General features: G+C 39.7%; 1 protein-coding gene across 2 annotated transcripts; it reads right to left on the reverse strand.

Annotated features, from left to right (window-relative positions):
* Nucleotides 1–805: 805 nt before the first annotated feature.
* Nucleotides 806–25,339, reverse strand: LOC143459164 (nuclear factor 1 X-type-like). 2 transcript variants are annotated; one of them, XM_076956182.1, is made up of 12 exons: nt 25,045–25,339; nt 11,665–12,012; nt 7,738–7,924; nt 7,437–7,493; nt 5,540–5,611; nt 5,124–5,256; nt 4,709–4,842; nt 4,337–4,423; nt 3,359–3,439; nt 2,908–3,062; nt 2,587–2,764; nt 806–2,160 (listed from the first exon to the last, which is right to left on the reverse strand). In XM_076956182.1, exons 1-12 carry the CDS (start codon nt 25,255–25,257, stop codon nt 2,012–2,014), a joined length of 1,794 nt encoding a protein of 597 aa, XP_076812297.1. In that variant the 5' UTR covers nt 25,258–25,339; the 3' UTR covers nt 806–2,011. The 2 variants fall into 2 exon arrangements, with proteins under 2 accessions (XP_076812297.1, XP_076812296.1); XM_076956181.1 differs by lacking the exon at nt 25,045–25,339 and having other exon boundaries at nt 11,665–13,370.
* Nucleotides 25,340–26,298: the final 959 nt, after the last annotated feature.

Below are 26,298 nucleotides of genomic sequence, written 5' to 3' on the forward strand. Positions count from 1 at the left end.
ACTTCCGTAATCGTACCATCGTGCAGTAATGTCAACCAAGAACTGTGGGTGTAATGGAGTTCCAAAGATAATTTATCGGCTGCTACAGCCACGCAGTTAGAACTACTCTGTAGTTAGACATGATTGCTGATTAACTGAAAGCGAATGACACGTCAATGACCTCTGCTCACAAAACACAGCATAATAAACGTCATAAACACAATAAAGGTGTGTAGCCGCTACAATCCTTTAATGTACCACAAACGCAAAGTCGATGCGCAATTGAAAAATGTACACGACGAAAGCTGTCATTGCTAACTGCGATGTGAGCCGGTCAGATATTAGCAAATCGGTAGGCGAACCCACAATCGCTGCAATGCCACGACATACAAAAAAATCATCAAATTTATATCGTATTTTTGTCCAGTAGTTCGTTCGCCTTTAAATTAAACCAAAAAATTTACATCTCTTCATAAAATGACACAGTGAACCGCGGGTGACTACCATTTTTGTCGGCCATTTTTTGGTCCAATCTGTGATCACTGATCAGTTTGCTGGACCGTAATGTAATGTAACTGAAAAGGTATTTCAGAGATCGCCACATCTCAAACTAACGAGTAACCACCTATTTTTAACAACCGGCTGCATGACCAAGTTACGGTAATTTTTTTTAAATTTGTTGCTAGTCTAATATTTGCGCCCCAGAAAACGCAAACTCTACACAATATGACACCAGGTAAGTTAAATAATTTAATCTTTACCACGTCAAAAGGTTCTGTGCATTTCATGATCTGACGTTTAACTTCAATTTCGAAAACACGAACCGTTGTTTATTGTTTTCTCTTTATTTTGACAATGTGAAAAGGGAAAACGAACGAGAAAAAATCGAAAGGCAATTAAGAACTGGATCCGAACTTTTACTCAAACAAAATACGCAGCAGGTTTATTCAGATAGAAATCTGTTGGACCGATTAAAGTTTTGTTTTGAATTTCTCCATAAAGTTTTATTTTTTCAAAAAATATTGCCTTCAAAATACTTAGGCTAAATTCACTTATTCTGGCTTGAAATTCTTACTGGAAGGAACATATCATAGAAAAAATTGATTGTTGTAGACAAAAACAAAAAACACAAAATTGTCAAAGAAATGAATGAAATATATACTACGGTAATCGATAACATTTCCACAATACTTTAACACTTTGTTTTGTTCAACAGAGGAACAAAAATAAAGTAAACTGAATCTCTACAACGAACGAGCACAAATAGCTGGCAGACAAGCACAAACATTTGTGCGACAATATACAAGAATAAAGAACAAATCAACACGAATTTCGTCTATTTTCTACTCATCACGATACAGCTGGCAATTTAGAGAGATACACTCTGTAACACTTGAAGTAGCAGCTAAAACACAACACATTACGTACTCAAAGGACATCTTATAATTAGAAAAAGCTATTTCAAAATCTTTTGAACTTTTTAAAAATTTATCACTTGAGAACAAAGTAAAGGTTTTATTTACAAATTTCCAGTTAAAAACTAATGAGATATTACTATGCCGAAGCATTGCACAAAGCAAAATCTACTGCAAAAGAGAGTGAAATAGGCAAAAGAACGAGTGTAGGAACAAAGGTACGACAAGGACACAATTTCCCTTAGAAGGCGTGGAACTAGAGAACTTGAACTGAAAGGATAAAAGAATTAGATCGCATAACGGGAATGAACTTGGGTTTAAATCGTAGCAGATATTTGAACATGAGCTACTGCTATAAGGCATAAATAAAAACAAAATCCATTCTAAAAATTACGACCTGGTCTACTGTACATGAACGTTTTAGATACAACGCAGATCAAGTATGGCACAAACTCGCAAAATAAAAGATTTAAGACTGCAGAAGATAACACTGACTGACCCACGCAAAACGCCTGTTTTCATACCTCCGGAAGCGTTAAAAGCAGTGACGTTACGATTGCAAGTGCGTCACAGGAGTGGTGACGTAGTAAAATGGGTTCACTTTTTCTTTGCGGGAATTACTCCTTGGCAGACATGGCCGTTGCCTGAATAGCTGGTTGTGTAGCCGCGCTGTTATTGCGAGATGCTTCCGCCATGGGAGGTATGGGAGGAAAGAGCCTCTCTTCCGCAACTAAACTCTCTTCCCGGTTGATCCCCGGAACGACATCTAAATAAGATGACATTATCAGGAGGATGTTACGTAGTACGTAGGGGAATTTTTTTGATCTATATAAAACCGGTTTGTTCAAGTCGTTGGTCGAATTAGTAAATGTGTAAGTCACTGGAAATAAATCGAATAATCTACAACGGGAGTTTAACGGTTGCCGTTTTTATTCTTATACAGAAAACTATTCTTTAAATAAAAGCCTGAAAGAGCAGCAAAACATTAACTGTAAGCACCTGTTACAGGTTCTACGTTTAACCACATTTTAGACCTTGTTTCCCAACAAGGCCATACACAGTTCAATCCTAATGTGTTATCACACGACGGCTTGAACAAAATGCAGTGTTTGGCCTGTTGTTGACAGCATGGTACTTTAAAAACCCTGAGATTCATAAATTTTACAATGATTGTTTTGTGAATTGAACCTACTTTGCATGTTCGGATGATATTCTACGGACGATGAATTGTCGTCCATTTGCGACCATCGCTCCGAAGCGCTATCGTGCGGTGAGCTATGCTGAGAGACACCAAGCCGCGAGGGTGCGCTAGTGAATCCAGACGAGCCAATCGCAACATGTTGCATGGTGTGAGGATGGTAGCTAAGAATCTGAAAAAACGAAGTGCAGTTAAATTAAAAAGCTAAATATTGAAAGCTCCATTACGGTTTAAAATACTTCAAAACACAATAATTACAGCAAAACATTTAATGTACAGTATAAACAAACAAAACAAGCTCTGAAAATGACTAACTTGACTAGGAGAGTGTTTCGCCGCTTCGGCAGACAAACATGCGAACTGGGCGAAGTCTTTTAGGTCGTGGTTGGGATGGTAGAAGGACTGTGTTGGCGCATATGAAAACGGATTAGTTTGTTGCAGCACTGGATGCCACGCTGCCGAATGGGCTCCTACGGAATGCAATGACGTTAAATTGACGCGATTTTTTCTCTAGCACACACAACAAATATTCACTTTGATGGTCGACAACTTGTTGGACCTTGGTGTCAGCCAAACAACTTACGGGAAAAAGGTTTAAATTTATTTTAAATACACGCTACATACGTAACATACTACGTGTCTACGTGCATTTCATACGTTCCGCGCATCGCTACGTGCGCTTGAGTTTTACAAAAAAATCCGGCAACCAATGAGATGAAAGGGCGGCTTTAAATAAACCTTGGATTAAGACGATATCGAATATCACCTTGCAATCGCGGAAATGCGGTCACAGCGCTGCTGGAAGGTCCAGGAGTGTGGGTGGAAAGCATTTCGCTGTTTCCCGAACCTGAAAATACACAAGACTAGGAAAATGATTTCGTAACTGTCATAAAAAATACTATTTCTGTACTTATTTTTCAGTATTACAGCTTTTTGTAATTCAGCTTTCATAAGTTAGGGCTTATAAGTAATTTAGCTTTAGTATAAGTTTCGGCATAGTTTAGCAAAGTGAACCTTTTTGGGTTCCTTAAATAATCAAGCATCAAGCACTGCGTTTTTAAAAAATAAGCTTCACTGAATTTAGTGCCCACCAGATATTTTTCAGTTAAAAGATTATTTCCAATAAAGTTAGGCAAAAATCGTAACAAATCAAACTATTTCCTTCTCGCCGGTAAGAGCTACTACATACAAAACAAATAGGGCAAGTTCTAGTAAAAAAGGAATAACTGGCAAAGTCTAACTGCTGACCCTGATATGGTTGTTTCTAATAGTTTTTTCAACAAAGTTCTTACACTTCTTCTTATGAAGTGCTTCTCAGAAAAAAAAAAGCTAGATGTACGATAATCCGAGCACTTGGCATTTCGCATTTGCATACAAGATCGGTGGTTACGCGAAGCATGACAGCTTGGACATTGCCAGACAGCAGACTAAGATTAAAGCTGTAACATAATATAAACTATGCGCACGTAGCCAGTGGCGGCCAAACCCAGTAAAATGCAATGTGACAACGTTTAATCCGACATCAATACAGCTAAGTTATTTCAACGAAAACAATTTTATAGGATAAAACACATCTTGTTCACCAAAGCTTAGCCTTTGATCGATCATTGACTTTCCAGAAATATGAAGAAATTGTTTATCTTTCAAACCATTGATTTAAGTTGGATTTTTTAAGAGTACGGCACTCAGAGTCGCCATTTTGGATAGACATCATCAGCGCTGAAGTGTACAATTAATAACTTACCGGGTGAGGTTACTGAGCCGTGACCACCATTGGTAATTTCGGAATGTGTCCTGTTCGCCTTAATGCTTGGAGATTGCAGCGGACTTCCTGGAATAATCGTTACATAATTTAAATTCCAAACGATACATTTTAGTGTAATTGTGTCAAATCAAAAGTCATAATTGTAACGTAAAAAACATCCGTTCCCCATGCAGCAGCCATAACATTAGGCTTATTTATAAACGGCCAAAAAACGAAAACAGGGTAAATATGCAGTAAAAATATCATTTTAAGTTCACAAAAAAAATTCTAAAAACTTATTTTAAAATATATGTCAGCCCCTTTCTTTAATCTCTCACATCTGTCCGCTGAAATTGTGCGCCAGTTTTTTACCTTGCCAACTGTGATGTGTGCTAGGAGGTCTTCCGTAGAACGCATCCGTATCATTTTCTCCTCCGCTCTCGACTCCGTTTACCTCCTCCATGCTCATGCTGCTCCCGGACGATTTGAGGCGTTTTGGTTGATGCCTGAAGGAAAATCAATTTAGGAAGAAATTTAGGCCGATAAAAATTTAATATTATCCTTATAGCTTGAGGCCAGTTGGTAATTATGTAATTGCTGGTTATTGTTGATTATTCTTAAAAGTGTTACTAAATACGAATAAACATGGATTAGTCGGCTGAGTAAGATTTTTTGTTACAATATCATAATTCGAACTATCAAACATTTTACGAGGACGAGTAAAAAGTTACTTGTAAAAACCCTGAACAGTTTTGTTTAAGAAATATATTTCGCGGCCAGCACACACCCCGACGGTTGTCTTATCACCAGGGGGCTCCGGACGGTGGCCCTGTTGTCATGGTGATGACCGGCGTAATAATACGGTGGACCATCGATGGTGTGGTTTACGTTCATTAGAACATCTCCACTGATTATGGGAGCTGTAATAGAAGAAATAAGTGGCATTATATTCCACATGAATAACACTTTACTTCGCCTACATATAAGGAACACACTGGTACTTTCCGTTTTGGCAAAATTGGTTTTGATATTTTCGTTAGAATTTTGGTATTTTTCATCGACCCATGCCATGGTATTGACTTGGCGAGATTGTAGAGAAAGTGAAACTAGCAAGTTACCACATACACACGAGGCAGCTTACTTATAAACAGGTTATACGTACGATAAAACGATCCTATAACGCCGATATTATTCTCAACTCACTTTTTGCAATTCTGTAAATCTCATGTACACCGAATACTCCGCTGGTCTTGAAACATCGGGTCGAACCCAACGCTGAAAACATAAAATAATGTCATAATTCTCCCATTTATGATTTTTTGCAGACTTTTTTAGTCTTCAAACAGAGAATATGGTGATAGTTCATCGAAAAATTACGACTACCAAGTATTTGAAACAATAAAGGTTAAAAGGTATTAAGACAATAAAATTGTTCAAGTATTTTTAAAATGGCGGATCAGCTTGGCAAGTGAATATTTTTCTTATGTGACCTGTCACCGAAAAAGAAAATCAAAAAGTTCAACTACCTAGTTCGATGTCAACAACCTAACACGTCTTAAAATTCTTGAAACATGCATTGTACAAGATCGACGCGATGTTTTTCGAAACATTCTGAGAATTTCCGAAAGCAATTTGCGAGACTTTTTTCAAAATTCTTTTCTGGGACCAAGCAATTAGAAGAGAAAGAAAAATTCAGCCGGTAACAGAACTGACATATCGTGATATGTGAAAGAAAATGAAATGTGTAAAATTGCTTTTTTTGCATTGCCCAGCTGATAAACAATATCTGTGTGTCCTTTTAGGTCTACCATACAAACTAACGACTACATTAACGGCTGCTAATGAACGAGCAACATCCAATTAAGGCAGTCTGGTAGAAATGCCGGGCAGGAAAAGGCGGGTTCGATCTTAATATCGTGTTCAGTTAACGTGACTGACGACCACACGACGTCACGAAAGAGTAGCGTTTCTTGCAACGTCTCATGCTGGGTCATTTTTAGTGGGCAAAGTCATCCAAAACGCTCGCTTGAAACAGTTACAAGTTTTAATTAACAGCAACGTATAAACTTAAATGTAGGTTCACGCATGTTCTATGGGATGGGATTTTCTATGTACGTCAATTTTACGAAGAAATCTGCGCGTATTTTTACCTCGCGCGCTTGCATTATATACAGACGTGATTCAAGTAAAACTTAATAACCAAAAAACGTGACGAATAAACAACAGTCTCGACATATATATATAAAGCAAAGAGTCTATAAGACTGGTAACGGCGTTTATCCTAATCGGTTACTTCATAGAAATGGAAAAATACAAGACTACAATGAACTCAAGTTTTCGGGTCAGAAAACAAAATGCAAAATCACAGCAGAGATGAAGAAAAATGCATATGACAGCGTACTGACAAAGATCAATCAATCATTTCATTAAAACGTGTCCTTTACTTACTTAATGAGACGGGGGCGGTTGCAATTCTTGGTCGCGAGAAACAATCAATATGTAAACAAGGTTGGCATCAATTTGCTTCCGTGCTTAACATTCGTGTCCAAGGCGCGACCGCAGGAAAACTTTTCCTGCCTTGACGACACGCTACGTAGCCCCGACGTGACGACGCAAGTTACGCAACGTTTAATTGTTATGGCGCAAGTTGTTTTGTTGTTAAATGCTCAGTCGCGGATGAAAATTGAAATTTCGCAAATAAGTGCGCGACTTCCGCGTTGTCTGATATATCTGATATGCATCGTGGTAATATGATATGATATATGATATGATATATGCATCGTGGTAATATGATATGATATATGCATCGTGGTCAAAAACGCGATTCAAACAATGGCTTAAAATGGATGAGGTTTTATTGTGAAGGTTTACATTTCAAAATATTGCATGCCAGGAGTCATCAACACTTTGTTGCAAGTTTTGTGACAAATTATAACAGACGAATAGACCAAAATTGCAGTACATAGATTTCGTGTTCCCGAATTTCAGAAAACCGAACAAGATAATACAATTTTTGCAGAATTCTTGTAACACCAGTAACCACAAAAAGGGCAAATAAGAAAATTATTTTAACACAACAAATCCGATAAATTTTATTTACCTTTGCATGTTTCTTCCCGCAAGGTGTCGTCTTCTTCATCGTTATTGTTGTTCTGGTCTGTGGAGAAGAGTAAAAATTTCAAGCTTTCTTGAAAATAATTACTCGAAAAGATTAAACACCGACAGCAATTGGTCGATAAACTATACTCACTGTGCCAGCAATTTTATTTCCAAACATAATACAACCAATAAGTTGGTTTAAGTAAAACAAAACCACAACGCGACTACTTAAAACTTTTCCCACCGATAAAAACATAATTCGACAATTAAACGTAAGTTATCCCGAAGAATGACGTCAATACCTTTTTCTTTGACGTAATTGGCCAGATAAAGATCAAGTTCTTTAATGGTCACACTGATATGATACGGTTGAACGCACAGACCGGCATTCTGGCCACAAGAGTGCGTCTTGCACAATCTCTCGCCGTCGGTCGATTCGAGGGGAAGTCCCCGAAAGAGGATGATCATGACGAGATCCAACCGCCAGACCTGCGTGAAGGAATTTAAAAATCTATTGGAAACGTAAAGGGATATTGTACTGTTTTCGTCGTCAACGCTATCATATTAGACGGAAACATTCTGCTCAAGAATATCACACACAAAATCGTATTTGATACGGAAATGTTTCTCTTAAAATGGCAAGCGATGTCTCGAGTTCCGGTTGAACGCTTCCAAAAAATTTTCGCCCGTAAATGACAAATTTAAACAAACAATGTAAGTAGCTATGACCCCACTTAAAGCGCTTCCTACAATGTAATGGAGTAAGCAGCTGATCTCGCTGTGCAAACGGACTCCAGTTACCACTAGGATGTAAACGTATAAGCAACTATTGTTGTGTCACAATGGTTTACATGACAACATCACCGAGCCCCGGTCAAGATTCTTCGCCAACCTGGTGACTCCGATTTTCGAGGCAACATAACACCGTTGTTAATGTGACGATTTGACAGGACCGATTGATTGAAAAAAATCGGGGTTAAATTCGAACCGCGGTCGTCACGTGGCTTTTAGCAAGCTGTCAATTGGGCAAAAAATCGCGCTGTTCTAATTTTGACAGCTGGCGCGTTGCCAGGCACCGCGAAACGTCCCTGGACGCCAGTGTGGGAAAGATTGGCATCTCGTTCGACGTGAAGAGTGACAGCAATGCTTTTATGAAGATCGATATTACGTCATAATGTGGCCTAAGCAACATCATAGGCCAGAGTCGGTCGGAGTAAATTAGACATAATTGACATTACTTGAGGGGTGCCGCCGTGCCGGGCCATTGCGCATTGAAACGCAATTAACTCGACTAAATTATGAAAATATTACGACAAAAATTTGTAGCTTTCGCTCCGCTCTCTTCAAGCTCGCGAGGAAATGAAGGTTGTACACACGCTGGCCAAGTGATATGAACAGGATTTGTTGTGCCGACTACTTTCCGCCAAAAAAGACTTAAAATCTTAACACTACGAGCGAGTCACGAGTCATGAAGTCCGAGTCACCGCAAGTATGTAGAGTGAGCAGTTGTACAAAACTTTGAAAATGCTATCCGGCGAAAAACTTTGTTTGTTTTCACTAAAAATTGAAATGTTTACGTCTTGAGTCCCAATTTGCTGCTTTCGAGGAACTTTTTCAGTTTCTTTAAAACTTTCGGATTATTTATTTTGAGAAAATGATTTGCGCTGTCTTCGTGATCGCTTTGTTTAATGATCGCGCTTGCACATCACCAACCTGTCACATCGGTTGCTCCCTCCATTGCAAAACATACTGTTAGCGCAAATTTCTTGACATGATTTTGAAAAAACTATCATTCAAAATCGTTTCAACAATGAAAAAAATGAAGTAATTAAAAGCACACAGACCAATTATTACCAAACAGACAGCGTGTTTGTCATCTAAAAATCGTCTACCAACGTCAAAAACATCCGCTTTTATTTTAAATGTTTAATAGCACTTGCAAAATTGTTTGGTTGGGCGAAACTTTTAATGATAAGGAACGCACAAACGCCTTCAATTCGATTTTAATTTGCGGTTCACGTACCACAGTTTGATGCCGGTAGGATAATACATGAATAATTAATACAAAGGCATTGCGGTCTGAGACGAGCTAATACTCCACGGTAAGACATGATAACGTTCAAGTTTGAAGATTACAAAAAAAGACTGAAACGAATGCTTTTTTCTTTTTCGTTAAAGAGATTGCGCATGGGATAAAAGAGAAGGTTCCTAAACAAGATCAGAATCTCTCCAACAAGCAGGCGCCGGGTGGCGGCTTAAAACCGGCAAGCGATGTTTTCAAATATTAACGGTTTAAGGGTAAATAAACAAAAGCCGGGGTCACCCGATGCACAGTGACGGCAAATTTAAACACTGCTTCAACAGTCTCTGAAATAAACTCAGAATATTGAAACAATGTGCTATGGCACCATGCGATCAGCTCAACCGGCTTCGTCTCATTCAAACACACCATCTCGGCGCAGTTTAACTTTAGATTACTGTTTACTGTAAACGATTTTCAACGCATATGACTTTTTGAACCGACGCGCTGTTACTTTGGGGGTGTTATATTACCGCCTGCTGGTACAGGAAAGTCAGCAGCGAGTGCAAAGGGGCAACACCTGATTTCTTCCGCATATTGCGACTGTTTACCAGTGAGTATAGACGTGATTAAACACGTGACAGACTTTTCGTCATGTCACTTGCGTTGAACATTACACCAGCGGCAGAAAGCAACGTTTCCTGGTTTCGTCATTCCACAAAGATTTTAAGCGCGCCGCGACTCTATCAAAGGATAAGTTGATGTTTGGCGTTGTCCGTCGACACCATTATTGACGCCAATTTTGCCGCGTGTATTAGTTTGTATAAAAACAAGATGCTGACACGTCAGTACTACCTGTTCTAAAAATAGACTGACAACTTATGCGCTCAATTAACGGGCAAAATTGCGGGTATTTCCTATAATATAGAGCATAACATGTGTGAAATTAATTGATTACAGTAAAATGCAGTGTAGCATTCAGGCATTATCTACGCTCAATCGCGCAAAAATAAACTCGAATGATAAATTAAAATGAAACCGATTGACGAAAGTTACGTTTAGCAAATTTGGAACTTTTTGGTATATTTTACAAAAATCTGTGCCTTTTAATGTCGACTCTGATCTCCATTAAGTATGCAGAAACGTCAGATAACATTAGGCGGTGGGTAGAATGTTTTGGTAGTAAAGCACAGATGGCAAATTATTATCGTGGTGAGGCAATTTCGTTAAGCAAATAAACGCTACGATCTGTGCCAAGGTTTCTTTGCCTTGATTTAAGCTTTGAACGTTGCTATAGTGTTATCATATGCAAGTTTCCTCTGAACTTAAAGTAAAACAAAATTGCCTTAACCTTGGTATTTTGGTTTTTTATGAACTTTTTGTTGTTCATGGATCTTTGTTTTCGGCTTTAGAGGAAATGAAAAATTGGTTGACACCAGTTGGGTACAATGGAAGTTGAGTTGTGCGAAAATTAACAAAAATATGTATAAAATAAACCAGGAAATTGAACTAAAACAAGTCGAAAACAAAACTTGCTTAATAATTCTATATTCATTACAATGAAAATTTAAAACTCAAACTAATGATGATCTCTTATACCAAGCGCACGATACTACAGTACAGTACACACCTTACAGTGGCAAATGACTTATTACGGAGCTCGCCAAAACGTTATCGGATATTTGCGTTGGTTCGCACGGTATTAAATGAGTTGCTATATTGGTACAACGAGTTGCTATTTTCCCTACAAGTTGACCAAAATAACTTTTCTTGAACTAAATTTAAAACGCCTTATTTAAAGTTTTCAATAGGGCAAAAAAATGGCATTCCAATCACCATGCTTGCTCTTTCGCTTTTTCTTTAGGTTGACATAAGAAAGATGTTTCGTAGCGAGACTATTGCAACCCAGTATGCCCACGTCCAGTTATATCTATAGTAGGATGAACTCTGGTCAAAAATCAGTGTTTGTAATTTAAGTGGACGTTTCCACTTACCAGCGGCTGTTTTGCGTGAAGGCAACATGTTGCGGAAACGTACAGCAACCAAAAATGGCTGCTTAATTGACACCGTTAACCGCATTTTTATATCTTGAAAGGACATAACACGTTTTTATTATTAACGTTTTTAAGTATATTTGCATTAAAACGTCACACACAAATGACATAATTAAAGCTAACCTAACAGCTGTACTTTACATGTAAGGCCTTACCTTGTCTGCTTGACGGAGGCAGTCAATTCTTCGGATCTTCCCCTTTTGATCCGGATTCGAGAGGATGCAGCAGACCGGCTTCTTTCCGGTGATGGTAAGGACAAAATCCTCCCGGCATTCGGGGCGAATGTCTTTACGCAATTTGGCGAGAAGCCGGGAAGCCCATTTTTGCTTCACTTCCGGTTTCTCGCGGAGGAGTTCCTCCTTAACCTGCCGCTCCTCCGTCGGACTCATCCGCTTCTCATGCTTCTTGAAGAACTTCCTCTTCCTCGCCTGAAGGTTGAACCAGGTGTAAGCGAAGCTCTTCACGTGGGGCATCAAAGCCTCAATGAACGGGTGAAACTCGTCCTGGATAGAACAAAATGAGTAAGGAGGGTTATCATAGGCCAACATGGCCGCCGTTGAGGGGCAGATACCCGGGGATGCGTTTACGTTTTGATGCCGGTGACGTGCATAGGGAAACGATGTCACATTTGAGGACGTATTTAAGGGGTCCGTAGACCGACCGGCGCCAAATCTTTGCGCCAGGTTTGAGTGGTTCGGTACGGCTCCGAAGCCCGTTTGCTTGTTCGAGTCCGAATAAACTACCGACTGACTCGATGGGTTCGTCCCCGAAACAAATCCGGCGGGGTTGGAGAGGAACTTGGGGTAAAGTGGCCCCGCCGCTGCTGCCGCGACCGCCGCCACGTTGAAGTTTTCCGTTGACACAGCTGCTGGAGCGGCACCAAAGTTACCCACAATATTCTGGAGCAGCTGGGAGTGTCTGTGCTGCTGCAGAAACACGTTCTGATGCTGAGCGTTAATCGACGTGTCGTCGTTAAATGCGCACTCGGATCGCCCGTAAGTGCTGTTGTGCGTGTCGTAGAGCAGCCTATTGCGCAATTCTGACGCGCTCAAGATTGAGCCGTCCACCGATGCGCAGTGAGTTCGCGACCGCAGCGCAAGATGAGGATCGTCTCGCACGCTCCAAGAGCGATGGAGATGCTGGGTACCGATCGCCACGTTGTGCTGCTCCTCTGGCAAAAACAACGATTCCGCTTCGACGGTTCCGGCGCTGTAACTTCGACGAACCGGATCCGGGGGTGGAAGAGATGAATCGCCGAACGTTTCTCGCAAACTCTGAGAGATGCAAGAGCTCTGTGCGCGTTGATTTTCTTCGCAAGCGACAGGAAGCGAACCACGACGATGCAAAGCGGCGTCGTGCGCAAGCGGACCGAAGGAGGGGCGACTACGCGATGCTGAGTAACGTAAATGAGATCGAGATACGGAAAGTGGGACGGCTGATGAGTGGCGTCTTCCGATGATGCTGACAGGACCTGCAAGTGGGATGTTGTTCTGTCTCGGCAAATCCGAAGAGTTATTGAATTCAGTCTGATCGCCGCGCTCGCTATCACAGCTGGTCACGTGCGCGGGGTAGTATTGTGACGTAATGGCAGTATCACTAGGTAAACTTTCTGCAGCGACGTCAAATGCAGAGCTCATACCACTAACGAAGGACAATTGGAGTCACTTTTTCTAGCCCAGGGCATGAGTGGATTAGTTTTACAAAACATATAACTGTAAATTTCCCTAGAAAAAGAACCGAACTCTGTAATGCGGAAGTCAGATTTACGAAATGTTGACGATGACGAGCAAAAATTTAGTGATTTAAGAAAATAACACAGTGCGGCTCAAGCGCCTCAAAATGCAAGACCTCAAGCTAATTTCTTGCTGCTTCCTAGTGAATTGCCGCTGAGCAAAAAATCACGCCACACTGCGTTAAAATCCGTGACTTGCATACAATCTATTACAAGCATGTGAAGCAATTACATGATGTCTTGCCAAATTTAACGCTCAATGCAGACTAGCCTTCGATTTCCTGAACGTTGAAAAAGTTATTTTGAAAAACAATTGCTTAAAAACAACAACACTTTTGTTCGTTTTTAGCAAAATTTTTCCCGTTGTATAACATACATAACCTTCGCGGAAAGGTGTTTTGTCAAGGCCGAGCTTGAGCCTAAGACAACATACTTATATCACGTTTTATGCTATCAGCCTGTTATTTATTCCTTGCGTGTTCATAATCATACTCTGGTCGACCAGTAATGAAAGAAATAAAGCCATGTACGTTATTTTTTCCCTTCGCGATATTAAGCACAAAACAAGACCCTGGAAATAGCAAATCTAGTGCTAAATCTACACCATTTCCAACTAAATACTTTCGCTCATCAAGACCACTACGCAGCAATTAGAAATTATTTTAATTACTCTGAGGTAACCTGCAGCAGAGTTCGTTAAAATATTTGCTTTAAAAATGCTTGTTCCCAGCGCTATTCCCTGTAAGTGGACGATTACTGGACGCTTTTCTATCATAGGTCGCACGATTTATGGCACATTTATGTGAAATTAAGAAACAATCGCGATCTGAACGACTTGCGACAATGTATGCAAATGTCGTCGCATCGGGAAATGAAAAGGTCAAACTTTGCAGACCGAAGCATTAGATACTGGATGCTGCGTTCTCGTCGTCACAACTATCTGTCCTTTGTCATAGTGCTGGTTGGTTTTAGGTAACACTTAGTTAAGTTAACTTTAGTTAACTTTTAATAAACTTTAAGCGCTACAAATGCATGTACTTGTCGAAAACCACAACCTTCTTGCAGGTTTGCTAGCATTCTAGCATTCATTCAAAACGAGAAAACTTTTAACAATCGTTCTAAATTTCCTTGGCTACTGAAGTTAAATTAATCATGAAAAACAAGTACATTATAAATAATCCTCGCTCTTTCAATATTTACTGGGGGCCACTTGCGTCAAAACGCGGAAACCATCATATTTTTACGCAAAAAAAACGACGTACGCACAACTCCGGTAAGACAGTTCTCGGAATTTCGGCTTCAACCGGTTCTAGCTGGTGCCGCAGCCAAAAAATGAGAAGTCGCGCCATGCGAGACGAGTCGCAAAGTCGAACGCTTGGAGGCGGTTGTGAAAAAAGACCCAAAAAGAGAAACGAAGTTTTTGAGGGAAAAAACGACCTCTCTAAGAGGCTCTCTTCTAATTGCAACGAGGACAACTGCTGGCACTTCGCGCATTAATATTGTTCGTGTTCGTGACATTTTTAATGGTGTAATTAACATACGTTGAAAACGTGTTCTGTCTGTCTGTATGGACCCAAGCTTCAAGCAGCCAACGTGACTTGTTCTGTAAGATAAAAACAGAACGAGACGGACCACGAATCGACTGTAATATCTTAAAATTTACTGTGATCGTCTTGCTGACAGCCTATTTGTCATCTAAAGTGCGTTTGAAGTCACGTATTTATTCGTCATTGTCTTAAAGCATTGCTTGCAAGTAGCAAAAAGTTTGTTTAAATGCTTCTTTGCATACAAGAATCGTCCGGCTAATCGGAGCGAAAAAAACGTAAAGGCACGGTTTAACCGCTGCAAGCAATAAGAAGTCTTACGCAAATTTTCGCAGCTCAGGTTGAGTGCGAGAAAAACTAGAAACGTGCCTTTATTTGTAAAGCTAATAAACAGTTATTATTGTATATCTATATCGAGAAAGTATTGACTTTATATGATGTCAATTAAAATACCACGGGCTTACACGTGCAAGTTGGCTTACCAAATACAACAAGCTGCGATCTCAAAACACAAGAAGAATTTCAAGCAAGCCATGCAATTATTCAAAACCATTGTATCGTCGAACCTGTAATCATACAAGGCCGGTCAGGGTATTTCCTACAGGACTAGTTTGAATATAGAGTCCCTGTTTTATTACAATACAAGTGACCTGATAAATCTCGATGAAAGCTTTCGCGAAAAACGACCGGACGTGTTAGTTTATGATTAAGTCAAAAAATGGTAACGTTGTTATCAGAGGCGTTAATTTACCGTGGCCCCGAAGTGGTGTCGACGACTTTGAGCCACACGTTGCATGTTACAAAGTACAACCAAATAAACCGAAGTGACATTACCACATGACACCGAAAACATACTTTCAACAGAAAATTACCATCTTAGCTGCCGCGAACATGGCCTTGGCATTCCGACGTGCCGCGTACAACCGGTACATCAACTTTGACGACTCGAAATGCGGTTTTATCTGACGAGAATGGCCTTTTCGGCCATTTTCTCTTCACTGATGAGGATTTCATTTGCTGAGATAGGTGTGCGCAAGTGTCTTTATGCACTCGTTCTGTCATATCGAGACGGATTGGTTCGTTGGTACATCCAAAAAAATAACGAACAAATTTTTTCAAGCAGAAAGACTTATCAGTATCATTTTTAGTAAATAAATTATTATGATGTTCTTGCGTTGACCAGATTAACCAGAAATGGTGCACTGCAAAAACGTTTCATCTACGGAGATTTGAGTACATTCTGTCACCAAGGGAACAAACTGGTAAATGTATCTAACCAGGTAACAAGCGGATTTGATAGTTTGGCAACCAACATTGAAAAACAAACGACGGCCAGGGTAACGATCTAACAACAGTAAGATACAACAACATATTTCCGCCGGACAATCTTTGCCAGTGAGACCGGGGTAATCGGTTCTCAATTAATAAATTCTCAAGGGAAAACTAACACTGAAACTGGGGATTGAAATTGAAACCAACCGGTTACACTCGCTACAGCTTTGGCTTATTGTGTTTACTAATGTCCGAACATGTCTCAAACAGTTAAGTTGTTTAGGTATTCAACAACCGGCGAAAAAAGAAGCCAATGGTTTAATCTAAACACAGCTTCGATAGAACAGTAAACAACCAAAATCATTTTTATTTTTCGACTTAAATGTAGGGGACGAAAGTTATAATCTTTCCTTTCACGAAAGATATAATTTTGCAACAATTCTGATCAAACGTTTTCAATCAAACCGTGTACACGCTATCTATAGATAAACGAGAGCAATCGACGATGGAGTTATCCACACAAGTAATTAAACAACTTTCAAAGACAACCATGGTCTGCATCTAATCCCGATAGGTAGAAAATTTTCCAGAAAAGCGAGTAGCTAGCTGTTAGCTGCTCGTTTTGTATTATACGCAAAAGCATGACGTTGATCTGCAATCTCGCGACGCGCAATTGATTCAAAACCTAACCACAGTAAATTGCAATGCATGCAGGCAATGTTCAGTATGTCATAAGCCATAAGCTATTTGACAAAATGGCCACCACAGAATACGAGCTACGTTTGAATCGCTTTACATATAAAAAAGTCACGATTGTCGAAAAATCAAAATTACTGCCAAGACAATACTTTTTATGGGCTGTCACTATTTCACCGAAAAGTCGTGTTTTTTATTGTTAACCTAACGTAATTGTTTTAGTGCTTAAGAACTAAAATCTTTAGTAACTACAAGAAAATTTTGCATAATTTTTCTCCTACCCTAACCGCGTCTAAAAACGCGCTGCGTGACCAACTTACGGTGAAAAAGTCATTTTTCCTTTTTTAAAACAAAACAAACAAAGAGGTTCAACTATAGGCTGAAGTAACGGCGCGGAAATCCTTCATAAAAAAGCCTAAGAATAATTCAATTTCCCGGCTTTTAAAAGCGTAATCTTCCAAAGCAAATGTTTGCCTTGGTAATTTTAGACGCCGAACCGAAAGAATTTCGTCGAAAAAAAGCAGAAAAACAATGCGTATTTCATGGCCCAGCTTACCGCTCTGAAGCACCGTTTGTTGACCGAGCTATGACTAAGGCGTCTTAACTTGGTAACTAGATACGCAAAAGCAGCTTGCAAGCAATGCAAGGCCTGTTGCATTAGCGGTATGGGGATTTTCATTTACATTATTTTTGCGATGATTAGTTTTTCCAGGAATTTGTTCGAGTAAAAAAGTATGACCACTTTCAACAAAGAATCGATAATACTTTATAACAAAAGTATCGAATTGGTAATTCGATGATTCGCGGACAATTACTGCCTGACGTCAAAGCTTTATGATGTATTACAATCGACTGAATAGTCACATTGACCAGATGTAAATCTGTTGTTAATTTCAAAACGAGTGGCGCGTCCTCTGACGTTTCATTGTCGTGAATTTTTTTGCCTGTTCTTTAATTCAGTCATATTTAAATTAACATTGCGCTAACGTTAACAGCATGCGCTATTTGCTGCCAATCTAACTCAGCGGACTGCCAAAAATGGCACTGGCATTCTTACGCTAGTCCATAGTTACTTTATCAGCAACTGATAACAGCTATTTTTAGTAGTGAACATCTTAGACGTTTACTACTGCGCTAGACTGCAAAAATACAACACTACTGCTAGTTAATGCATAGAAAACAATACACACGCGGTGAGGCGGATGCGTTTTTTCTTCTCTCGATTATCTTTATTCCGCTTGGCTGCCGTTCGGTAGCGACCAAGTTCTTTTGCAATTATGCTTCTTTTCCAACCTGCCGCATTTAGCTGAAGATTGTGAGACCGACTCTCGTCTTCACCACCAGCTTTTACCGCATCGTGCGACGTTTTTCTGAGCTGTTTTTTTCAGCATGTCAAGTAATAGTATAGTTAGTAACCAGGTTAAGTATTTTTAATGCATTTGACCAAAAGCATAGAAATGATACAACCTGTTACTCCATTACCATTCCAACTAATTACAAAATCATTAACAATTTCTATGAACGCTTTTCGTTTACTTTAAATCGATTACGCAAACAAAACCTTTCCCAGCTTTTCTACTTTCTCAAGCACTACTGCATGTCGTCCTATGCCTATAACAATGCTACCAGCAAGACGACAAATAAATTTTTGCTCACGTAAAGACATTTCAAAGTGTGAGAGAGAAGCTAGTTCATTGCCAAATGACGCCATCGTCGTAATTTCTCACGAAACCGAGTGTGTCACTCTACAATATGATCGTCTGCTACCAGACCTAATAATTTTCATGATATCTAGAAAAAGTTAAACGGTTAATTGGACCAAAAACCTGTTAACTTTACAACGGCAAAGCCTAGAAAATTAAGCCTTCCTCGCGTGAAAAAAGTCCGTTAGATTGATGTGTAGGAAGTTTTGCAGACGTTCAAGTCTTTCAAATGGGAGTGCAGTTACCGACCCTACGTCACAGAATAAATACAGGATACAACGAAAAAACCCAGAAAGGAGAAATTCAACGATTCTGTGGCACCAATCGCAAAAATTTCACGACGTGTTTCGTTCGGAAAAGTAAAATGAAAACGAACTACGAGCCTTGCTATCATAACATCCTATGCTATAAGGTTATAGGAGTGAACCTAAACGAGATAGCTGGAGCGTCTTGACGGAAACCTTTGACTTGTGAAGTTATATTAAACTTGAAAGTTGCTCGGCCGACAGACACGTGGCTTTGAGACCTTAATTACTGGCTTACCGCCGCTCAAAAATGCAGCGCGTGTCTTCCCAAATTAACCAACCCCAAGTACTTATTTAATTACTAAGCTACCTGCACTGAACCGATAAGACCGCTCACTTAATAAATAGGGTGGTTTGCAGAATGAAAACAACAACGCGGCTGTTCGTCAACCACTGAAGTTTACAGGCGTGCTTTCAGCGAAAGGAGCTTAATTAAGACCACACTTGACAGGTTAACTTTTGTTTGGCCTGGTTGGGTTTGGATCTGGAAGGTGTTTTACGCTTTCTTTAAATGAAGTTGACAAACCCAGTAAGGAATAGGCCGAGAAAAAACTTGCATGTTTTTTTCGAAACAATTAACACAAAATTTTGTATGACATAATGGAAAAATTGAACAAGCACAACCTGGCCCACATCCATGTATACGCTTATAAAATGATGCAACACATAACCTTAATTGTTATAACACAATCCATGCCAAGTAATCAAGAATAACTGACTGTATAGATCAAACATTTTGACTTCATTAAAAGCTGCATCGTCTTTTCAAGATCTGCCAAGTAGATCGCCAAATAGCAACAATTTACAAGCGCTCTGTTGAATACTCCAATAGTTTATATAATCTTAGTATTTGCTTGTAAATGCATTTTCCCTTTGCAAGCGCTGCCAAGTCCAAATTTAGCACAGGACCTGTATGGTTACCTTCTAAAGGAGAGCAATTGGCAATTTTAAGTGCTTCCTCCTAAAAGCAATTGAACCTTTAACTAGGAGTAAGTATTCCTTTTCATCAGAAGCGGCCGGACAATAGGATCTCCTTGTAATACTCGCAATCGCACTGTTTATACACACAACGATTCGTTCGGCGACCTTTCATATTAGCTTTTATAGAAAACTCATCCGGTGCAAATCCCGAAGGGGGGCCGGGACCGGTGAGGGACTTTATTTCGGAACAACCGGAAGCTTTTCGCCAAGTTTAAAGCCGCTGCGAAGAAGCACAAGGGGTTGCTGGGCCCAGGAAAAGCAATTGACCTCATTGCTTGGATCGGTATCAGGCGCAGGGTCCTAGCACGGAGCAGCCGAGCGGATATCAAAAGCGATTCGAGATTGATATCGGCGGTAGATTGTCCCAGGTAATGCAACTCTGCATTCGATCTTCTGCAACTTAAAATGCGTTACGTAATGACAACTGGGCATTAGGGTACCTCAAACGTACAGTGTTGCAACACGAACGTTATGTGTTCCTACTGAAGGCATTGGTGCTAAAAATCGTGCGAGTTATTTCCAAATTAGTTGAAGTCTAACGCGATACACACAAGCGGGACCGCACAATTAATTTTATACACAATCAAACACGAAACGGGATATTAAATACTGACTACCAGTTAACGCGTATCGTCCAAAAATTTTTTGACATAACAAAGGGTTTGACTGAAATCATGACATGCCGGAAATTGTTTTTACTAAAAACGGCTGCAAAGAATTGATTGTGCACGCGGTACATTATCTAGAACAGCAAAGCACGAACATTTTCGAAGTTACAAAATGGTAAACTCTTTATGGTTTCGTTGGGTGACGAAACATTGCGGAAACAAGACCTATTCATTTTTAACGCAGATGTGGACAAGGTCATTCGCTTGTATTTGGTCGTCCAATACCGATCAAACCGACAAGGTTCAAGCGACAAAACAGCTGAATGGTTATCCTCGAGGTTTTCAATTACCCCGGGCGACAACCTTACGATTTCCTCTAGCCCAGCTATTGGATGCTCAATACACGAACAACCGCCACTTACGAGGGGCGAAATTTAATCTGCGATCAACGAAAAAGTGGACAAAATTAATTTGCACAAAAGAAAAATGAAACCTGCGACTGATACGTCATCAAATGTGGCACGTCCGACGATTTATGGCTAACTGCTTCTATGCGAAGTACATTTCTTCTATCATTAATTTATAACAACTTAAGTGTATTCCCAGAAAAACCATGCTGTTTAGAAAGGTTGTAAATTTCCACTGCTGCCTTGCCTGACAAAACAAGTGCCTTCAGGAAAATATTTGCAACAATGCTTATGAATAACACGTTTTGAGAAGTTCCTTGTGACGCCGGTGATAATACAGCTTGTCATTATGTTGTAATCAGTCGAAAACAACAAAAAATCCCAACAGGCATTTCAACGTCGCAAGCGTAGAGGAAAGCGCGTGATTTTTACGTAATAATACGGCCTTCCTTGCATCATAAATCGCTGTGTCTGACGTGTGAATTCAGTCACACTTGTCCTGCATTTACAATCACTCCAATCGCACAGGGGACTTAAGACTTAAGAGCGAGCACCGAAAAAAACAATGAAGTGCGTTTCAAGTAGTAAAAGACAACAGATGTACGTAAGAGACGTGGCAAATCTGGCACACTTGTCGAAAAGCCGAGAACGTATAGACAGTAGGTTCAAGGCCAAACTCATATGTTAGCGTAGACGCGGAATACGTGACTTGGCTACGGGCCAAGTGAGCGCCGATGGCTGTGTCCAGCCGGAAACTAGTTTTGGCAAGACATGGGCAATACGGAGCCGCGAAATGGGATTTCTGTGACTGATATTGTCTTGTTGGACGCAAACATGACACGGTTGAAAAGTTGATATCGCTTTTGCTCGATGATTAATACGTCTACGCGCAAGTTGCCAAAAGGATTTTCCGGCATGTCTGTGATTCAACCAGGAAAACAAAAATATCCAACAGGGCCGACAACCATGTAAATCAAAATCTCCCGGTACCATAAGATGAATATGTCTCATACACATGAAAAAATATTTTAAAACAATCACCGAAAATATTTATAGGAATTCAGAAAAATCGCTTGAAATTCACAAAATGTGAAAAACAAAGATTATAAGTACAGCTGCCTCACAGGAATACCTTTTGCGGCTATTTTGTAGTTGTTTTGCCAAAAATCAAGCAGATTAATCACAAACAAACTCCTTTTTTAGCACAAAGAGAAATTTCGTTTCACAGAAGGCGAAAATTTCTCGTGAAACGATAAAAACAAAAGTTACAAATAATAAAAAGATGATAGACTATAGCTGCTTATACGGGGATTTTCGAAGCGATCACGCCATGTATCAACATCGTTTCCAAAAACCTCCAAGTGGTTATTTTTTGATCAAGCGACTGAACAGCACCGCCTGAAACTATAGGTCACTTATATACGCGCATTCGCTGTTTGTGTATGGTGATCGGATTTTGCATGAGTTAGAGCTTTGAAAAAACAACAAACTTCTGGGTATTACTTTGCACTACATACATATTACAAAAGTTATGGCGGACATCTGTCGTCCGCTTCACAACCACACACAGAAGTGCATATAAGGTGAGATAGTAATGCTCTTTTTATTGCTCAATCCTAACTTGGTCTAAATTCTTGTTTACTGCAAATTAGAAAATAAAGCGGCTGGCAGGCTCTTCACATGCGACGAGCAAAATCACCAAAACATCAGTTCGAAAACATATTAGATACGTTTAGCTAAACTTATTTTACGTACGGCTCACAGCAATGGTCTTAGCCATTTTCCTACAAAGGTTTTACAATTTTCGTCCACTTACAAATAAATTTCATTCTCGACCGTACGATTATATCGTATAAACGATTAACTTATGAGAAGCATTTCTTAAATATAAAATTTCTTAAATATGAGACCAGATGTTAAATGAAATTTTCGTATTAATTTTCAATTACAACTCCGATTTTTAAGAAAATGGTTTTTGAGTCTCTACTTCTTTTCTCTTATAAGAGAAATGAACCAAACCACGCAATAATAGTATAGTCACTTACTTTCGGCAATCTATTTAAATTTATTCAATGCTATTCCCAACCGTGACCCAAACTTTAAATATTTTTTCCAAAAATATTGGAAATATAGTCAAACTGTATTTTTATTTTTACCATCTCTTTCCTGTGTATAGGCTATAGTGGAATTATTGCGGGAAAGGTAGATGTAACCATATAATCCCATTTTACACTGCCATGAAAAGGCATGCGTTTTTGTAAAGATGAGGTTTTTATCACATTGTAAGTTATACGGCTAAAGACATGCGCTTGTCGACGACTTAAAAAAATGCAAAAACGCATGTTCATGTTCACACAGGAAACCCTGCGGGCGAACGAAGGCCACTTTTTGTTTCTTGTTAATAAAATTCCGCCCATGCAACCAGCAATCGTTTGTCTGTTTGTGTTCCGCCATTACCAGGCCTAGCGGATCTGACGCTGGGTTTGAATTCTCTTCTAAAAACAAATTCACCCGTTCTCCGAGAGTCGTGAAGATATTTACGTGTATAAAGTCGCCGAAGTGTGTTGTACCTTAATTATTGATTAATTATTAATTACTGATCCATCTCTGTTATTTAGGCTTCTAATGAAGAGAAAATTGCCACTCGACAATAACAATTAGCTAAGCGATATGAATATGATAATACCTTTCAGGCGACATAAAAACACCGAAAATTTAAATCAGGTCAATAAACAACAGTCTGACGAACTGGAAGGAATGAAAATTATCGGACGTCCAAGTTTGGCTTTGTACTGGTTGCCCAAAGCGACGCGACGCAATTCCTATACTGACGAAAACTAACACTCAAAAACACTTCATCATTGAAAAGATAAAGAAGCAAGTCATCACTTTACCGCATCTTAGCTTTACATAAAATTGGTTTTCGAATGAGACCCAAAATGGATATGCGGCACACGTCAGGATAAGCAATGGTGAACCGCTAAAAACCAAGCAATTGTCGCATGGTAAGACATCAGCTATGTTAATGCAATTACTTGCGCATGGGCGACCAAAAAGCGACAACAAAGAAAAAATTTAACTTTTTCATTCAATAAAGGCAAGCTTATTGAGCGTAAATACAACGTTCCAACACCGGTTGAGGCCAATTAAAAAACACCTTTACGTCCAGTAAACACTTTGGGCATTCCATACAATTCAGCAAGAGATACGGGACGCCAGACAAGCAGTTTAATCAACACATCGACAGTGATTAATCCGCTACAGACATGCTATTTTTCGTAGATAACCCAGTCATTAAATCCGGAAGGTGTCAGTACGCTCTCCTTTGATCATTACCCACGCGGTTAAATTCGTAGTTTCAAAAGTCCATCCCACGCAATAAAAATTATCATTTCATTAAAAAAATACGTCGAATATCCCAAAAACAGCGATCAACAAAATGACCCCTCGCTACGATAAAATCAAATTGTACGTTACAATAGCGTTATTGGTCTTATCAGCGCCATGATTTAAAGAAAAATTGTATTAAACGTAACCGAATTATCAGCCTTAGAAATCGGTATCAGTGCTCATCACGTATACTTCACTTCAAGACACGGTCTAAGTTGAAAGAAAGATAAAATGGAGGCATAGACAAAACATGAAGACAAAAAATGGCTGGCTTAAGCCAAAACTACCACGTGTCAAATTCCAGCTGGCCATGGTTGAATGGAATAATTGGATAAGAAGTTAATAATAATCTCATGACTGATAAACCAGCAGGGAGAGACACCACTAAGGAGGTTGTTGCTATCGCAAATGAGGGAACTTTTAGATGCGGCAAGATGCAAACTGGTCGGTTATTAACAAACACAGTGTTTATATGCCACTATGTTTGCAATCTCCATTATTAACAAAACTGACTGGACTGTAACAAACATATACCGAATTGAAGCATGTTAAATAACTTGTTTGGGATGGAGTCAAATATCATAGCATCAATTAATTATTATCTAAGGCTGATAAATCGCAGTGGTTCACCATCTTGTCAGTTTTGCCTAACCAATCTATAAGATATTTATTACAACAGCTTGACGAAAAATAGTCATTTTGAATTATATCACTAACTTTCGTTACAAATAATGTCATAGAAAATACATTCTCGCAGTCAATTACTAAGCCCGGAAAAAAATCCGGAAAACTTCAAACTCTACTTTAATATAACTTTTAAAAAAATAACACCAATACAAAAGCAGAGAAAATTCTACCGAAGATGACTACAGGAAATAATTTGAAATCACAACTCACATTGGGAGGGAGAGGAATATAATCGAGCCCGGTGTTGTAGCTGAAAGGGTCCACGGTTCGCGCTGGTGAAAGAAAATTGCTCTGATTCCTCAAGAGAACCTGATCAAGCAGCAATTTCCGATGCTCCTGGTCCGCTTCTGTGTAACGCTCACGCTTTATGACGTCACAGCTATCTGTGTACAGGTAGGGTTGGTGTCGTTCCATGGACATCATCTTCGCAATTAAGGTCACAGAAGATATACTGACGAATAGGACACTTAAAGCAAGGCCTAGTAAAATGCTATTGCAATGGCCTTAACCTGAAAAATAATAATAAAGCATAGCCTAACAACTCATGTTTACCTCTTTTAAGTGTTGTGGAAAAGTTGTTACAATAAGGCGGAATAAGCTATATTTCGACTACAATATGCGGTTGAATTCGGTCCAAAATTACCACGCGGTATTGTTACACTGTCCGATTATGGCTGCTACAACTAACATCCTGAGGTACAAATTAGGTAATTTGGATCTCTATTACGGGAGGTATTACGTGTTGGATTATTTAAGACAATTCCCACTGCGGCGCTTGTCAATTTAATGGCGGTCGATGTACATTTAGTGGCATTGTAGAGGTTTCAAAGCGCGCAATTAAGTAAAGTGAAATGGCAGTCGGCGCCAGACCTCATGGCCCGTAGATTCAAGTTCAATTCCCGCGAGGCCACACCAAAAGTAACTCAGTCAAATGGCCTTTCCTTTCATCTTAAGCCTATAGTGATCAGTTGACTAATTTGACACTTAAATGTACACAGGATTTTAAACTGCTGCCTCTAAGCGGTTCTCTCGGGGTTACGGCAAAAGCAAAAACATAATCACGACTCCTTTGCCTGTGTTTGCTGTATGATAAATTACTAAAATCGGTCGCATATGCAAAACAGGCCTGCGATTTTTATGAAGTCTGAAACGTGAGACACAACAAACGAATGCAGCAGCAGACGGGCCAGCACGTTGCCTCATCCAACACCCAGCAACGCGGTTGCCGAAATATTTGCCAACAAAATAGGGATATTGCACGTGTTGATAACAGGCCACTTGCCAAGCCTCAACCCGCAAATTGTATCAGTTCACTAATTCCACGATAACCCGGCGCACTTTTCATCACTATCTCGGCATCTGCATATATTGGTACGTCACACTAAAGTTGACTGCACAATAGCAACGGCTCCACCGGCGCTGATAATAATCTACAGGTCTCTGATGGCTGTGTTATCTTATCTA

The sequence above is a fragment of the Clavelina lepadiformis genome, chromosome 5 (genome assembly GCF_947623445.1).
Source record: "Clavelina lepadiformis chromosome 5, kaClaLepa1.1, whole genome shotgun sequence".
In the NCBI taxonomy this organism is placed as follows: Eukaryota; Metazoa; Chordata; class Ascidiacea; order Aplousobranchia; family Clavelinidae; genus Clavelina; species Clavelina lepadiformis.

Bases quoted from the DNA above. Each gene is read 5' to 3' on its own strand.
- LOC143459164 (XM_076956181.1), bottom strand. From the start codon at position 13,146: ATGAGCTCTGCATTTGACGTCGCTGCAGAAAGTTTACCTAGTGATACT. The intron at 7,925-11,664 runs GTAAGGCCTTAC...TCCTTCACGCAG, and splicing joins GCCTCCGTCAAGCAGACAAG to GTCTGGCGGTTGGATCTCGT. The intron at 4,843-5,123 runs GTGTGTGCTGGC...ATTTTCCTTCAG, and splicing joins GTGATAAGACAACCGTCGGG to GCATCAACCAAAACGCCTCA.